Source organism: Myotis myotis, unplaced genomic scaffold (genome assembly GCF_014108235.1).
Source record: "Myotis myotis isolate mMyoMyo1 unplaced genomic scaffold, mMyoMyo1.p scaffold_m19_p_2, whole genome shotgun sequence".
NCBI classification, from domain to species: Eukaryota; Metazoa; Chordata; class Mammalia; order Chiroptera; family Vespertilionidae; genus Myotis; species Myotis myotis.
Window position 1 is genome coordinate 37,277,108 of NW_023416324.1, and position 17,985 is coordinate 37,295,092.

General features: G+C 42.0%; 1 protein-coding gene across 11 annotated transcripts in view; it reads right to left on the reverse strand.

Annotated features, from left to right (window-relative positions):
• The window catches only part of USP24 (ubiquitin specific peptidase 24), a 130,659-nt gene that overhangs the window by 96,163 nt on the left and 16,511 nt on the right, over nucleotides 1-17,985 (reverse strand). For 8 of the 11 annotated variants that reach the window (XR_004974275.1, XR_004974276.1, XR_004974277.1 and 5 more), the window contains exons 2-3: nucleotides 3,889-4,054; nucleotides 1,850-1,917 (exon numbers count right to left, since the gene is read on the reverse strand). Coding sequence is in view for 7 of the 11 variants with exons in the window: in XM_036351665.1 (XP_036207558.1) it covers nucleotides 1,850-1,917; nucleotides 3,889-4,054 (234 nt within the window). In the remaining 4 variants the exon portion in view is untranslated. Of the gene's footprint in view, nucleotides 1-1,849; nucleotides 1,918-3,888; nucleotides 4,055-12,457; nucleotides 14,413-17,985 lie in introns of those variants that run through there. The other 3 variants (XM_036351667.1, XM_036351666.1, XM_036351661.1) reach the window with 3 other exon arrangements.

Consider the following 17,985-nt stretch of genomic DNA (forward strand, 5'->3'; position numbering starts at 1 on the left):
GTACCAACAGCTGAGGGCATAATATAAAACAGTCCTCTGAAGCATCTCTGTATAGAATTAGAGTATTATATTCCAAAAATGCAACTTGCTAGGAATTGACAGGGCTCTCTGGATCTGGAGATCATCAACCTAAAGGTCCTTTCCTTACGCTAATAAATCCTTTCCATAACTTTGCATTTTTCTGTCTCTGTAAATGTAGGCATGTATTATACTAGAGGCCCGATGCACAAAATTCGTGCAAGGAGCTCGGCCCTTGCAGCTGAGGCAGCTTGCCTCTGTGGCTTGCCTCGGCCCTCACAGCCCTGGCTTCATCCAGGACGTTGGGAGGGTCTTTTGGCTGTCTGGTTTAATTAGCATATTACACTTTTATTATTATAGATGTCTCACAGTTTGTTACAATACTACCCTGATTCTTACAAGAATTTTTAAAAACTTAAAATAATTTTAAACTACAAATTGGTCGATGAATTCATCCAAAATGAAGATAAATTCTCATTGCAAATAATCCCTAACTGAATGACAATTTTATTTATTTATTTTTTAAATATATTTTTATTGATTTCAGAGAGGAAGGGGGAGGTGGAGAGATAGAAACATCAATGATGAGAATCATTGATTGGCTGCCTCTTGCACCCCCCCTACTGGGGATCAAGTTCACAACCCAGGCATGTGCCCTTGACCAGAATCAAACCTGGGACCCCTCAGTCCAAAGGCTGATGCTCTATCCACTGAGCAAAACCAGCTAGGGCCGAAAGACAATTTTAAAGATTTCTTCCCTTTTTCAAAGACGAAGCTATTTTTTGTTCCTATAATTAATTTTGTTATTTTTTAAGTCGTGAATCAAAGGAGATTCTATCTGTCAAGATGCAGATGAGAATAATAGTTTGCAAATGAACAGTTTATTTCACTGGGTTTAAACTTTACCCATCTGTAGTTGTAGTGATTTACTTGCATGAGACAAAAATGGTTGTCAAAACCCAGAAGTACCAGACAGCAGGAGACTCGTTTATTCTTTTTTTAAAAAATATATTTTTATTGATTTCAGAGAGGAAGGGAGAGGGAGATACAGAAACATGAATGATGAGAATCATCCATCAGCTGCCTCTTGCTCTTCCCCCCACCAGGGATCAAGCTCACAACCCAGGCATGTGCCCTTGAACAGAATCAAACCCGGGACCTTTAGTCCACAGGCCAACGCTCTATCCACTGAGACAAACAGCTAGGGCTCATTTATTCTTTCAACAAAGATTTACTAAATCTTTTCTTTGAGCTCAGCACTGGCTACACGCTGGGGAAAACTACAGTGTCTATGACATTGCCCCGGTTCTTGTGGGAATTCAGGACTCATCCTGAAAAGGGAATCGTCCTTCCTTGAGTTAGAAAAACAAGTCCTGTGGTCTCCTATTATCACTCTATCCCACACAGATGCTGTCATCCGCATGTCATTCTGCCAGCAAGAATACTCAATTCAGTCAAACTTTCTGTAGTTTAAAACATCTGCTTCTACCTCAGTAAAATAAGTATAAAATGGCTTGTATTCTGATAAATATTATCTTCCTAAGTGCCACAATCCTTAGTTTAGTAAGATGTCTAATTTCCTAGTATAATATTTTAACCTTAACAATTAAATAGCAGAAGTGATAGTCAACCAAAGACATGTGCAAGCAATTAAATACAAAAGAAGCAAATCATTTATAAGCCCCAAATTTACAGCTACTTTTTTCATATTAGAGGATTCCTCAGTTGAACAAGATTCATAAACTGGTCTCACACATAAAAAACTAAAACAAAAAGCCTGTTCAACTTCAACCCCAGCACAAAATAAATCAGCTGAGCACATATTTCTTACCTTTTTAAATGCTTCAGGCATACACCTATCCATAAATCTTTTACAATTCTCATCAGACTCGGAAAGACCTTAGTAAAATAAATGAAAAAATATGCCTTAGATTTTTAAGTAGTTTGTAGAGACCATATGTACCATTTCAAATTCATACATCTGGAACTATTTATGATAGAAACCTTGATTCTTAAGGGATTATTAAAAGCAGAATGTATACATTCTGATGAAGGAACAGGCTGAGAAAAAATCACAGTATTTATTTATTAGTACCACAATATATTTATTTTTACTTATTATTAATATACACTTGTTAAATAGTATAATAAATAAATATTAATTAGAACTGAAATGGTTGAACTTATGTTTCCATGTCAGAGTAACTTCAAATGACCCGATTAAATCGTAATATGTAAAAACCCAGGGTCCGTAAGCCCTACCGAAGGCTCAACTGAACACCAGAAGTCAGTCCTGTAGTCAGTGCTGGGTTGCTGTGGTGACCCAGCACTAACTGCTGCGGGTGTGGGCGCAGCGACCCAGCACTGACTGCCGAGGAGGCTGTGGATCAGGCCCAGAGAGAGAGGCAGGGTCTGATCCGCAGCCTCCGTGGCAGCTGTTGATCAGCCCTTGCCTCTCCTTCTCTCCAGGCTTCACCAGTAGCCGTGTCTCTCTCTTTTTCTCTGGGTCTCCGCAGGGGCTACTGATCAGCCTCACCTCTCTGATCAGGCCCAGAGATAGGCCAGACATGCTGACTGGCATAGAAACAGACCAATCAGAACCAAATCTGGGTGAACTGTGAGGAGCCAATGGCTGCCTAGGAGGCAGAGCTTTTGACGCTGACTGGCATAGAAACCGACCAATCAGAACCAAGTTGGCTGTCACGGAAGGGCCATTGGGGGCGCGATCAGGCTGGCAGGAGAGGGTAGTTGGGGGCAAGATCAGGCTGCCAGGGGAGGGCAGTTGGGGACAACCAGGCTGGCATGGGAGGGCAGTTGGGGGAAATATCAAGCTGGCAAAGGAGGGCAGTTGGGGGTGAGATCAGGCTGGCAGGGGAGGGCAGTTAGGGGTGATCAGGCAGTCAGAGGCAGTTGGGGGCAAGATTAGGCAGGCAGGCAGGCAGAGGCAGTTAGGGACGTGCACTGGGCCACTTGTAACTAATAAAACCAAACACTAACTACTTACCATTACTTTCCTAAACAGCTCTATAAAATATAAATATTCTCAATAAATGCCAAAAATCACTCTTCTTCCTTAAAACAAACTGATTAACTGTGTAACAAAATGCACAGAATGGTGCCTGGCACACAGTAAGTGATAACTTGCTAAGTGAATGCGTGCTGAACACATTTTCTTTTTTCGGAACCACTGCCTATCACAGTATCTACATCCTAATAGGCACTTAATAAATGTTGCTGCTGAAAAGCCAGTAATAAACGTACCAGAAAATTGCCCATTAGGATTAAATCTAATCCTGTGAAAACATTTCCTACCTACTAATGTGCCTCATATTTAATCATGGTGGTAAACTATGCACACTTTTAATAAGGAGGAAAAAAAACACATAACAGTGGCCCAATTCTTACTTTACAATTGAATTCAATATGAAAAAGAAATTATTTTCTCTTTAAAACATACTATAGAAGCTTCCTTATATTGACACCCGTTCTTCCAACTTAGTGTTATTTTATTACACTGCTAGTTTAATATTTGTAAAGCACTTAAGACAGTGCCAAACACGTAAGTACAAAATGTCTGTTAAATAAATATTACCTTCTCTTAAAAAAATAAAAAGCCAATGAATTGGGACTTTTAAAGTGCTCCAAGCTTCTGTGGAAAAGTTAATTTCAATTTATAAGTTTTTTCAATTATATTTTAAAGAATCTTACACTCTATTGGAGCTGGATGAAAACAGTTGATTTAATTCAAAGCTTTAAATATTCCACAGGGGATAAGCAAAGAATAGAGTAAATGTTCTAAGATTATAAAGTCAGGTCTCTTAGTAAAAAACAAAAAAATCTGCTCATGAGTTCTGAAGTCTGAAAACTTACCAAGTCTTGCAAGGTAGGTAGACGCCAACAAGCATTTTCCTAGTGATTCTTCTCTCTTGTAAGGGATGGACCAATGATCAGTCAAAACACGGCTTTCCAGTTCATATAAGTTTGTTGTAGGGAATTCAATTCCTTCCCCTGAGCAGTTTCCATTTTCATCATTCTTCTGACAAATAGGGATTATGGTAAAAAAAAAACCAACAGTGACTACTTTAAATTTTTTTTATTTAACACTGAGCAGATGCTTAATCAATAGAAGCTAATAAATAATACCAATAGTGTAGATTCCAAATTTCTTTCTCATAATTTGAATTTAATGGTAAGAGTTCAGTGGTGACAGTAACAGCTATCGTGGGAGAGCATGGAAACCCTACTGATGTCGTGTCAGGAGTCAGTGGTGAGGAATGGAGGCAGCTGGTATCTCTGGAGAAATTTATCAAAAATGACCAAGACTATGTAAAGTAGTCTCAAACTTTATTAGAGTGGCCTTCCTACTCCCCCTCAGAAGGCAAGCTCATCTCATTCTTCAAAGATGAACCTTCTCATTATAAAATAGCAAACCTACCTTCACCTGCAGCCATCCTATTCTCCCCATTTTTGTTGTTTTGTTTTGTTTTTCTTTACTAAAAGGATTAATTTCTTCTGCCTGCTCCCTCTTCTTGATATGCTAGATCCGTTCCCCTCACCTCCCAGGACAGCACACTCCCCTGTTCTCCTTTGGTGGATCTGGCTGGTTCCATTCTATCTCCCCTTCTGGTACAACCTCCCCTTCCTGGCCATCAAGTATTGGAGTTTCTCAAACCTCAATGCTATTTCTCAAACCTCTGGCTCTTCTCATTATACTCCAGAGAATGGCACATCTGTTTAGCAGCACAGCCAGAAACCAGGACTCATCCTCTTTTTTTGTTGATAATTTCAAGATTTTTTAAATTGAATTTATTGGGGTGCCGTTGGTTAATAAGACTATGTTTCAGGTGTACAATTCTATAATACATCATCTGTATATTATATTGTGTGTTCACCACCCCAAGTCAAGCCTCCTATCACTATTTATCCCCCCTTTTCTCTCTTCTACCTCCCCTCAATTCCCCTTTCCCTCTGATGATCACCATAGTAGGCCTGTACCTATGAGTTGTCTTTTTCTTTGCCTAATCCCTTCATCTTTTCCACCAAGTACCCCAATCCCACTCCCATCTGACAGCTATCAGTCTGTTCTCTGTATTTATGAGTCTGTTTCTATTCTGTTTGTTAAGTTTATTTTGTTAGGTTCCACATACAAGTAGAATCATATGGTATTTGTATTTCTCTGACTGGCTTATTTCAATTAGCATAATACTCCCCAGGTCCATCCATGCTGTTGCAATAGGTAAGATTTCCTCTTTCATAGCTGAGAACCAGGGACTCATTCTTAAAACCCGTGCTCCCATCTTCACCCCCAAAGACCAGGATTAGACCTAAACTTCTCTCAAATCTATACTTCTGTACAGCTCCGCCGAGATGCCACCATTCCTCCAATACTCTTTCAGAGAAGCCTTTCCAGAATTTCCAAACTACATATGTCAAACTCCTTTAAACCAGTGAGTTTCAACCTTTTTCATCTCATGGCACACACAAACTAATTACTAAAATTCTGCAGCACAACAAAAAATACATTATATATTTTGCCAATCTGACTTAAGTAAACCAAAGGTATAATTTTCATTCATTCACACGGGCGGCTATTGTTGTGTTGGTTATTGTTATTTTTAAATTTGACAGTCTACAGGAAAAGAGGTCAGTGCCTCTGACTACATACTCAAGGTATCGCACGCTTTAAAATTCTGGCGGCATATGCTGTAGCACACCTGCTGTGGCACACCGGTTGAAATTGCTGCTTTCAACCCTTATTAGAGTTAGGGACTCACCTATAGTGGTATAGACCTGAAAGGGGTTCTAAGGGAAGTAATCTCACAGAGTGATTTATATACAGTAGGTCCTCGGGTTACATTGGAGATCTATTCCTACAATGCGACATAACGTGATTTTCGCCATAAGTCGGAACCCACCTACATAAGCACCTACATCACTCACATGGAGCACATACACAGCAGCAATGAAGTGAAACAGTAAAAAAATTTAAAAGATAACAATTCCTGACCTTTACTTGTGGTAAATAAATAAAACATAAAGGACACATGTACATACGTCGAAATGACGAAGCTTTTTTTAAAATAAATACTGTAAATGGGAAATGGCAATGTAACTCAAGGACTACCTGCATATAAAACCCTAATATGCAAATCGACTGAAGAGCGGAACAACCAGTCACTATGTGCGCTGACCACCAGGAGGTGCATGCAGAACATAGAGGCATTGTCAGCTGTGGCGGGATAGTGGAGCAGGTGAGCAGGGGCACCGTCGCTGTCATCGGGGCGAGCCTCTGGTGGTTACTGAAAATTTTTTAATCCCACACGCCACGGTCGCGCCCAGCGCTCACACCTGATGCCGGTGCTGGCCCCACTCGCACCCACTGCTGGTGCTGAAGCTGCCACTTGCACCCGCTGCCAGCACCTGGCCCCAATCGCTCGACACCATCAGCAAGTGCAAGCAGCAGCTGCTGGCCCCGGTTGCCCCTCAGGCCTTCTCTACCTCACCCTGCTCCTGAGGGGCGACTGGGGTCAGCAGCCGCCTCTTGCACCCACTGCCAGTGCCAGGCCACTCACAACCACTGACGGCGCTGGCTCCGCTCGCACCCTTTGCTGGCACTGGCCCCAATCGTTTTGTGCCATCAGCGGGTACGAGCGGGGCCGACGCTGTCAGTGTGTGGGGGCGGTGGTGGCAGGAGCAGGGCAGCCGACAGACATGGGACCGGGGGCTGCTGCAGGAAGGGCCAGGCGGGGGCACAGAGGATGGGCCAACACCCGCCTCTGTGCCTACCACAGCTTTGCGGCCCACAGTTCAAGGTGCATGAATTCATGCACTGAGCCCCTAGTCCAGTGATGGCGAACCTTTTGAGCTCGACATGTCAGCATTTTGAAAAACGCCAAATTAACTCTGGTGCCATGTCACATATAGAAATTTTTTGATATTTTCAATCATAGTAAAACAAAGACATATTTTTGATATTTATTTTATATATTTAAATGCCATTTAACAAAGAAAAATCAACCAAAAAAATGAGTTCATAGGTTCGCCATCACTGCCCTAGTCTGACCATAAATTCCTAACCAGGTAATTCACGGTGGGTGGTCATATAACTTTTTTTCCCCTTTATTGATTAAGGTATTACATATGTGTCTTTATCCTCCCATTGCCCTCCCCCTATCTCCCACTCATGCCCTCACCCCCCTGGTGTCTGTGTCCATTGGTTAGGCTTACATGCATGCATACAAGTCCTTTGGTTGATCTCTTCCCCTTACCCCCACCCTCCCCACCTTCACTCTGAGGTTTGACGGTCTGATCGATGCTTCTCTGTCTCTGGATCTGTTTTGTTCATCAGTTTATGTTGTTCATTATTTTCCATAAATAAGTGACATCATGTGATATTTATCTTTCTCTGACTGGCTTATTTCACTTAGCATAATGCTCTCCAGTTCCATCCATGCTTTTACAAATAGTAAGAAGTCCTTTTTTACCACAGCGTAGTATTCCATTGTGTATATATACCAGTTTTTCAATCCATTCATCTGCTGATGGGCACTTAGGCTGTTTCCAAATCTTAGCTATGGTAAATTGTGCTGCTATGAACATAGGGGTGCATATATCCTTTCTGATTGGTGTTTCTAATTTCTTGGGATATATTCCTAGAAGTGGGATCACTGAGTGGCATATACTAGGTGTACCGGTTAATAATGCAGATTTTTTTCAATAGATGGAGTTACACATATTTGATATATATGCAATTTGATATGTATGCTATTTTGTTATAGTGACAGCAAGCTTCAAAACTTCATATTTCAAATTTGCTGAAGGTGTTAACATCATAGATATTTTTACGCTTAAAAATGTCGAATTTCATGCCAAAAAAAGAGCATTTACGGGAAGTTTTAATTCATTAATTTATTTTGAAGAAAAAGTTATTGTATACTTCGGGAAGCTTATGGTGAACATGCTCCATCTCAAGATACTTGTGAACGCTGGCTTAAACACTTTAAAAGTGATGATTTCCATGTGAAAGACAAAGAACATCCAGGTCAACTGAAAAAGTTGAAGAGCAACAATTACAAGCATTATTGGATGAATATGCATGTCAAAGTCAAAAACAACTTGCAGAAAGACTAAACGTTGCTCCACAAACAATTTCCGATCATTTACAAGCAATGGGAAAGATTTTAAAGGAAGGAAAATGGGTGCCACATCAACTGAATGAAAGACAAATGGAAAACCGAAAAGTCATCAGTAAAATGTTGCTTCAACGGCACAGAAGTCTTTTTGGCATCGAATTGTGACTGGCGATGAAAAGTGCATTTATTTTGAGAATCCCAAATGCACAAAATCATGGGTTGATCCAGGTCAACCGTCAACATCGACTGCAAGGCCAAATCGCTTCGGAAAGTAGACAATGCTCTGCATTTGGTGGGATCAGGAAGGTATGGTGTATTATGAGCTTCTAAAACCAGGTGAAACCATTAAAACTGATCGCTACCGACAACAAATAATCAATTAGAACCACACTTTGATTGTGAAACGACCAGAATGTTCCAGAAGACACAGCAAAGTAATTTTGCTTCATGATGCACCATCACACACTTCAAAACCAGTTAAAGACACATTAAAAGATCTTGCCTGGGAAGTATTAACCCACCCAGACCATGCTCCTTCAGATTACCACTTGTTCTGATCGATGGCACGTGTACTTTCTGAGCAGCACTTCAAAACGTACGAAGAAGTGGAAAATGGGGGTCTCTGAATGGTTTGCCTCAAAACAAGAAAAGTTCTCTTGGGACAATTTCCACAAATTACATGAAAGATGGGGAAATGTGTAGCTAGCGATGGACATTACTTTGAATAAAGCACTTCTGATGTTTCTCTTGAAATTATCGTGTTTTCTTTGATTTCAAAATCTGCCATTATTAACCGGTACACCTAGTATATCCACTGACACAGGAAGTAGACTAGTGGTTGCCAGAGGATGGGAAAAGGGAGAAAAGGAGAGTGACGGTTAATAAAGATAAGGTTTCTTTTTGTGGTGATGAAATATTCTAAAATTAAAGAGTGGTGAGGCTGCAAAACTCTGCGAATGCACACTTTGATTAAAGGGTGAACTCTGGTATGTGACTGATAGCTCAATAAAGCAATTATTTAAAAAAATGGGTTAGTTAAAATAAGTTTGATGATTATAGTAACTAAACAAAGATTAATATATAAACATATTTAAGAATTTCAGACAAGAGCAGGCACATCCAAGTGGTATGGCCATTATATATATCTAAGCATCTCAAAACAGAGAGTTGTACCTAATGATTTATAGTAAAAATGATACATATGTCCATAAGACAGTTTTAAAGAATCAATTTAAAAAGCAATATATTTAAGACCTAAAAGGTGCAAAATCTCATGCTGTTAACATTCTTGGTCTTGAAAAAAGGAGGGAACAGACATGATGTATATACCAAGGTTAACGAATGATACAGAGCAGCATTACACCTGAGGAAGGTGCTGGCAATACAGAGACAGGGATCACCCAAGAGGAGGAAACAGTGACATGAACCCATATTTAGGGTGGCTTAATATTTTGAGTCATCACCATGAGTAGAGCCTGTCCTTGGCAAAAATTACATATTGAGCAAGAGAAAACATGCAAAGCAGCTCAGAATCGTTCTATTACAAAATAGCTCCCAGGAGATATAAGCTGTCGTCGGGTTTTTAATATGAACTCTGGAATGTAATATACTATTTTCTCATTAGACACCAAATTCAAATGGATACCCAAGTAACCATTAATGATTTCTGATTCAAAATTTATTAGAAAAACATTTATCAAAAGCTCGCTATGTTCCAGACAAGGTGCCTTAACACTGGGAACAAAGATAAGGACCCAGACCCAATTCTTGTCTTTAAAGAGGACAATGTGAACATAGAGAAGGGGGGAATCCAAGCCAGACTACAGCTGCTGTGCACACAAAGAAGTGTAAGGAAAAGAATATTTAAGGCAGAAAGTTTGAGAGCATATTATTTCAAAACCAGTATACTTTATTTTACAAGTATGTGAAGTAATAAACCTCAATGTTTTCAGCCTTTCTGACTACTTGAGGCAATATCTTTACTTTTCATTATGATATTCCATCAATGTCATTTAAAAATTTTAAATACTTAATTTCTAAAAAATGTTTTATAATATTAATGTAAATTCAGCAATTGTTAGAGACCATAATGCAATCACTAAGGCAGAAGAGAAGTTCATAAACAACTCTTGAATATCACTTTTAACCTGAAATATTTCTATTAACACTGAATCTCCTGTATTTGATCATCCAAAAAAAATAAGAGATGAGCTTATGCAGGGATTTTCAACTCTTTTCATCTCATGGCACACACAATTCTGCAGCACATCAGAAAATATTTTTTTGCTGATCTGACACACAAAAAATTGGTTTTATTTTTTACTCATTCATACTGGACGGCTACTGTTGTGCTGGCTATTGTCTTTTTATTTTTACTTGACAATCTAAGAGAAAAGAGATCAGTACCCCTGACTAAACAGTCAGGTACTTGCATGTTTTATATTTTCTTGTGGCACACTGGTTGAAAACTGCTGAGCTAATGCATTAATTTATGATTTCCTAATTAACCAGTTTAGGATTCAAATCCAAACAGTTAACATTGTTGGATACATAAGTTAGGCTATTTCTTAAATATGTAATCATATGCCCACAGATACAAATGAAAACGTAAACAAGGCCTCTGTAACTTTCATGACACTTAATAGCGTCAGAAACATGCTAGGAATTCAAATAGTTGTGATTGTCATGCCTTCATCTACTTGGCAAACTATTCAGAATAAGGCTTACTATTTACTTACTTGAAAGGGCAAGTTAGGACTTTTAATAGTTGGAAATGAAGTTTTTCATAGAATTAATAAATGCTGTAATTGTAAAGTCTGAATTTACCCCCTCCCCCTCAAGTTTAGCACAAATCTTTAGATTTATCATGTAGATTATTTTGGCAAAAATATCTTTCTGCATGATATCTTTTATATTTATAATTAGGCACGTTCACATATGTCACTACTCATATCTAAAACTTGCCTGATTGAAAAATGCAGATGAACCAATGTATACAGGCAATATTTTAACTGCAGGTTGAATATACAAAACAATGTAATATTCTTAACCCTTACAAATGAGCTTTAAAATATCATCACATAGGCTTTTCAGTAATAACTTTAATATTTATTAGAAAACTACCTTCATTGAGTTTCAAAAAAGAAAACAAACCCTTTGCTCTTGAACTCAACAAGGATATATTATTAAAATGTAAGTCTTCACTCAGTGGAGAGAGAGTTAGCTCATGGAACTGAAGGGTCACAGGCTTGATTCCAGTCAAGGTACCTTGGTTGCAGGCTCGCTACTCGGCCCTGGTCAGGGGTGCATGTGGGAGGCAACCAATCAATGTGTCTCTCTCACATCAACTTTTCTGTCTCTCCCCTTCCCTTCTACACCCTCTAAAAATCAATGGAAAAATATCCTCAGGTGAGAATTAACAACAAAAATATAAGCCTTCTTTGTTTAAAGAAGCAACACCTACTGGAGTGGATACTGCCTGTTAGTTTAGAGATAAGTTCCTGTCTGCCCATTTACTCAACAAATACAGATAAAGAAAATTATCCAGCTTAACGGGTAAGAGACTCCCAATGCTACTTAAAGATTATTTTAATACTAAATTCAATTGTTGGAACTATTTTATTAGCCAGCAATGTACTCAAGAGCTTCTAAATGTCTGATTAATGTACAGAAAAGTGGAAATGACAAATTGATTTCTCCATGATGATTTTAAATGGGTTTGTCTATTATCTAAAATAAACAATTGGTACCATATATATCAAGTGCATAAGAGAAAATAAGAAAACATGAACATTTAATTCCAAGTCATTCATTTATAATTTTTATTTTTTTAAAAAAATCTATTTTATTGATTTTTTACAGAGAGGAAGGGAAGGGATAGAGAGTTAGAAACATCGATGAGAGAGAAACATCCATCAGCTGCCTCCTGCATACCCCCTACTGGGGATGTGCCCGCAACCAAGGTGCATGCCCTTGATTGGAATCGAACCCGGGACCCTTCAGTCCGCAGGCTGACACTCTATCCACTGAGCCAAACCAGTTAGGGCAATATAATTTTTATTCTTAAAATTCAGTCTTATTAAATATTTTTCAAAGCGTTCAGAGATAGTTATATGTATAGCTGCTATTCCTTGTGATATTTCAGATTAGACAAAATGATTCCTAAAATACTCTTCCGGGAAAAAGGAGACAGGGACAAGTGTGGGCAGGCAGTCCTCAAGTTACTAATACACAGTGTCTCAAGTCTACAAATTGTTTTCTTGGAATACATATTCATTCCATGTTATACATAGTAGAAGAATTCTTACCTTGTCTATGAAGGCTGATACTTCTTGTAGTCCCTTTCATAATCCTTGGTGGCTATTCATTTATTATGGAAACAATGTTTTCATGAGAAGTTGTCTTATAATTCAAAGGTGATATCTTACATATAAAATTTAACCTTTCATTTAGATGGAAGGTTTGGCACTTACAAATCATTAATGCCAGGAACAAAACATAGCTGAATTGGACCTTCAGTTTCAACAACAGGAAGGAAAGCGATGGTAAAGAGGATTTGATATATTCAGGTGAGAGAAAAAGGAGTGAGTGGCAATAGGAGAATTAATGTATCTACTGAGTACTTAGCTCCTATGTATCAGGAGTTGTGCCAAACCCCATGAGGCAAGTATTATCATCTTCATTTTTTAAATGGGCAAACCATGCGCAAGTAAGACAAGTCACTCAGAATAAGGTGTATATCTTATGATCTCCTGCCTAAAACCAGCAGTCATTCATGTGTTCAGAATGGGATGAGAATTCAAGACAAGGTTTCTTTAAATCTCAGGTTCTAGAATAAGCATACTTATTCCAATTTCTCCTAAAATTAGTAGAATGGCACAGCCCCAAAAAGCACCACTCCAGAATGGAGGTAAAACGTTCTCATAAAAACAAACAAATAAAAAACTTAGATTTGGGAAGAAAGGACTGATTACCAATTAAAACTTCTTTTTTGTCCAAAGCACTAGTATTTCTTAATCCACTGATATGCCTAAAATTCTAAATAAGTGGTAATGTAGCATGAACAATTATCTTTTATTCTTAATTTTGCTGAAATTTCTTTGACTATATATTCCTATATGACAGATCTAAATGTTGATTCTGTCACCATCGGTTGCTAGCTGTGACCCTGAATAAGCTTCTTAAACTATCCATGTACCTTGGTTTTCTCAACAACAACAAAAAATACAAATAGTGTTTACTTGCAGGATTATGATGCAGATAAGAGCTAATACATGTAGGGGGCCAACTACAACAAACAGGCACCATCATAAACAGCAGCTCAGACTTCTCTTCAAGCTTCAGATAAGTGTTTCTGTCTCCCCGTCTGACTCTTCAACGTTGGTGTCCTAAAGGCACTTACATTTATCATATCTACACAGAACTCAGTGTTCAGCTTCAAATTTGTTTCTTCTCTAATATTCCTAATCTCAGAAACTGTGTTTCATCTTCCCAACCCGTTGGTCACCATTCCAAATGATTCTACCTCAAAAAATTGCCCCCAAGTCTTTCCTAGGCAACCACTGCCTTAGTTGAGGTCCTAGCTGTATGTTGCTTAGATTTCTCTCTGCTATACTCTTTTAACTGTCATCCCTGCCCCCACATTCCCATTCTATCCCACTTGTGTGCCTCTTCCAAAATGCCAGAGTAATCTTCCTTTAAAACTAAATAAACTAAACCAAAAAAAGAAATCTGATCCCATTTCTTACTTGTTCAGAAATCTCCATTAGCACCCAGCTGCCCACAGGTGCCTAGAAAATAAAAGAAAGTTTCCTGCACTGGCATGCAAGGCTCTTCACCACCTGTGATAGTATTTGGAGATGGCACTTTGGGGAGGTGATTAAATCAGGGGAGCTCTGCTCTTATAAAAGAGATCACAGAGAGCTTCCTTGTTCCTACCACCAAGTGAGGTAATAGTGAGAAGACGGCCATCTATGAACCAGAAGTGAGTCCTTACTAGATGCTGAATCTTGACCTTGGATTTCTTAGCCTGCAGAACTATGAGAAATAACTTTGTGTTCTTTATAAGCCTTCCATCTACGGTATTTTTTTTTATAGCACTCCAAACAAACTGAGACTTTCTTCAAACCCAGTTTAAATATCACCTCTTCAACAAAATTTTCAAGATTCCTCCTTGGAAAATAAGGTATTCTGTCCTCTATTTTTGTAAAGAATTCTTATTCAGTATTTTCCTTTGGCTGAGAATCTATCCTATATAATAAAAGGTTAATATGCAAATTGTCCACTCAACCAAGAGTTTGACCTGGAGTTTGACCAGGAGGCGGGGACAGCCAGCCAACTGCCCGCGGCCCCTCCCCCTGGCCTGCCTGGCCCCCACCCATGCACGAATTCGTGCACTGGGCTTCTAGTCCTATCTAATAAAAGAGAAACATGGTAATTAGCGTACGACTGCTACCCTTCCCATTGGCTAATCAGGGCGATATGCAAATTAACTGCCAGCCAAGATGGCGGCCGGCAGCCAGGCAGCTTGAAACTAACATGAGGCTTGCTTGCTTCAGTGACGGAGGAAACCAACGTTCCCCGCCTGCCTTGCCGGCCTCTGAGCCTGCAGTTTGAAACATTGTAACAAATATAGAAGCTAAACAAAACCCCAGAAACCTGCTTTCAGCGAGCCGGGATCTCAGAGCTGGAGTTATACATTGTTTCGATTATAGAACCCAAACAAACCAGATACCTGTTTTCAGCAGCAGAGGCCTCAGAGCTGGGGCCAGAGCTAAAGCTGGCCCAGAATAAAAAAGAAAAAAAGAAAAAAAGGAGCAGTTGGGAGCTTCAGTCACCCGCCAGCCGAAAACAGCCCTCAGCCCCTCACCCAGACTGGCCAGGCACCCCAGTGGGGACCCCCACCCTGAAGGGTGTGTGACCAGCTGCAAATAGCCATCATCCCCTCATCCAGGCTGGCCAGGCACCCCAGTGGGGACCCCCACCCTGAAGGGTGTGTGACCAGCTGCAAACAGCCATCATCCCCTCACCCAGGCTGGCCAGGCACCCCAGTGGGGACCCCCACCCTGGTCCAGGACACCCTTCAGGGCAAACCAGCCAGCCCCACCCATGCACCAAGCCTCTATCCTATATAGTAAAAGGGTAATATGCCTCCCAGCACCGGGATCAGTGGAGCCGCGAGGCCTCCCAGCACCGGGATCAGCGTGACAGGGGGCAGCGCCCAAACCCCCTGATCGATCTGCGGCTGTGTGTGTGACAGGGGGCGGGGCCACAACCTCCCTATCCGCCCTGCTCTGTTCGTGACAGGGGAAGGCACCCCAACCTCCTGATCAGCCCTGCTCTGTGCCTGATACGGGGGAGTTCCCCAACCCCCTGATCGCCCTGCGGCTCTGTGTGTGATAGGGTGTGGTGCCCCAACCCCCTGATCGGCCCTGCTCTGTGTGTGACAGGGTGCGGCGCCCAACCCCCCCCCCCCCCACGGGCCCTGCTCTGTGTGTGACAGGGTAGAGCCATAACCTCCCCATCGGCCCCGCCCTGAGTGTGAAAGTGGCGGCGCCCCAACCCCCTGATCGGCCCTGCTCTGTGGGTGAAAGAGGGCGGCGCCCCAACTCCCCCTCCCCCCACGGGCCCTGCTCTGTGTGTGATGGGGTAGAGCCATAACCTCCCCATCGGCCCTGCCCTGAGTGTGACAGTGGCGGTGCCCCAACCCCCTGATCGGCCCTGCTCTGTGGGTGATAGAGGTCAGCGCCCCAACCCCCTGATCCGCCCTGCTCTGTGTGTGACAGGGGGCGGTCCCCCAACTCCCCTATCGGCCCTACTCTGTGAGTGACAGGGGGGAGCTCCTCAACCCCCTGATGGGCCCTGCTCTGTGGGTGACAGGGGGTGGCGCCGCAACCTCCCCATCGACCCTGCCTTGAGTGTAACGGGGCGGTGCCCCAACCCCCCAATCGGCCCTACCCTGAGCATGACTGAGGGTGGCATCGCAGCCTCCCAATCCGCCCTGCTCTGTGAATGACAGGAGGCGGTGCCCCAACTCCCCAATTGGCCCTGCTCTGAGCCCAACCAGGGGCTGCACCTAGGGAGTGGGCCTGCCCTCTGCCACCCGGGAGCAGGCCTAAGCCAGCAGGGCATTATCTCCCGAGGGGTCCCAGACTGCGAGAGGGCACAGGCCAGGCTGAGGGGCCCCCCTTCCCCCCCGAGTGCACAAATTTTTGTGCACCGGGCCTCTAGTATATATAAAAGCCTAAGTGACTGGATGACTGAATGATTGGTCAACCGGTCGCTATGACATACACTGATCAGCAGGTGGCAGATACTCAACACAGGAGTTGCCCCCTGATGGTCAGTGCACTCCCGAGAGCCATCAGCTGACCTACGGGTGCCAAACACAGGGCTCATGGCTGGCCACCACAGCCCGGAGACCACAGTGGAGCGGCAGCAAGACTACCAAGCGGTGGCAGGCACAGCGGGGCCAGGATGAGCAGGAGTGGCAGGCGGCTTTGGACTGCCTGTTTTGGCCTGATCCCTGCAGGCCACGCTGAGGGACCCCACCAGTGCACGAATCCGGGCCTCTAGTATATTAATGAAGAAACACATTCTGCTACTGATGCTTGAACACTTCCTGTAACAAATGATAAGAGCTTACAATTTCTTGTAATGAGCACGTTATAACAGAGTGCTGTGAAAGTATATAAGAAGTGGAACCCATGGAATATTATCCAACCTTAAAAAGAAAGGAAATCTTACCCTGGCCGGGTGGCTCAGTTGGTTGGAACGTCATCCTGTGCACCTAAAGACTGCAGTTTCGATTCTGGGTCAGGGCACATACCCAGGTTGGGGCCCATCTGGGAGGCAACAATCAATGTTTATCTCTCTCTCCCTCCCCCTCTCTCTTCTCTCTCTAAAAATCAACAAGCCTATCCTTGGACGAGGATTAAAGAAAAGGAAGGAAGGAAGGAAGGAAGGAAGGAAGGAAGGGAGGGAGGGAGGGAGGGAGGGAGGGAGGGAGGGAGGGAGGGAGGGAGGGAGGAAGGAAAGAAGGAAGGAAGGAAATCTTGTCACATGCTACAACATGGATGAACCTTGAGGATATTATGCTAAGTGAAATATGTCAGTCACAAAATGACAATACTGTTATATTCCACTTACATGAGGTATCTAAAGTAGTCAAATTCACAGAAACAAAGTAGAATGATGGTTAGCAGGTAAAAAAGGGCAGTTTTAATATGAGTTTCAGTGTTGCAGGATGAAAAAGTTCTGGGATCTGTTTTGCAATTATGTAAATACTAGAGGCCCAGTGCATGAAATTCCTGCATGGGTAGGGTCCCTAGGCCTGGCCAGCGATCAGGGCCAGTCAGGTTCCCCGCCTCCCCGCCTCCTCCTTCCTTCGCTCCCTCAGCGCCCCACTGCCACTGCCCGTCCGTCATGTTCTGTGCCACCCCCTGGTGGTCAGCACATGTCACAGCGAGCAATCGGACTCCCAGACTCCTGGTTGAACTCCTGAGGGGACAATCTGCATATTAGCCTTATATTATATAGGATGTCTTACACTACCAAACTGTACACTCAAAAATGGTTATGATGGTAAATTTTGTTATGTTTTGTAAAATAATTTAAAAAAATAAGAAGGTGACTCAGCATAATCATGGTGAAAGATTGCCTATAAATGAAATGACATTTAAAGTAAGGCATAAGTAAGCATCTACCTTCTTTACCATAACTTTAAATCCATGGTTAATCCTTAGTCTACATCTTACCTACTCCATCAGCAACATCTAAAACAGCTGCCCACTCCCTTCTGTGGGAAACATGTCCTTCACTTGGCTTCCAGGACAGA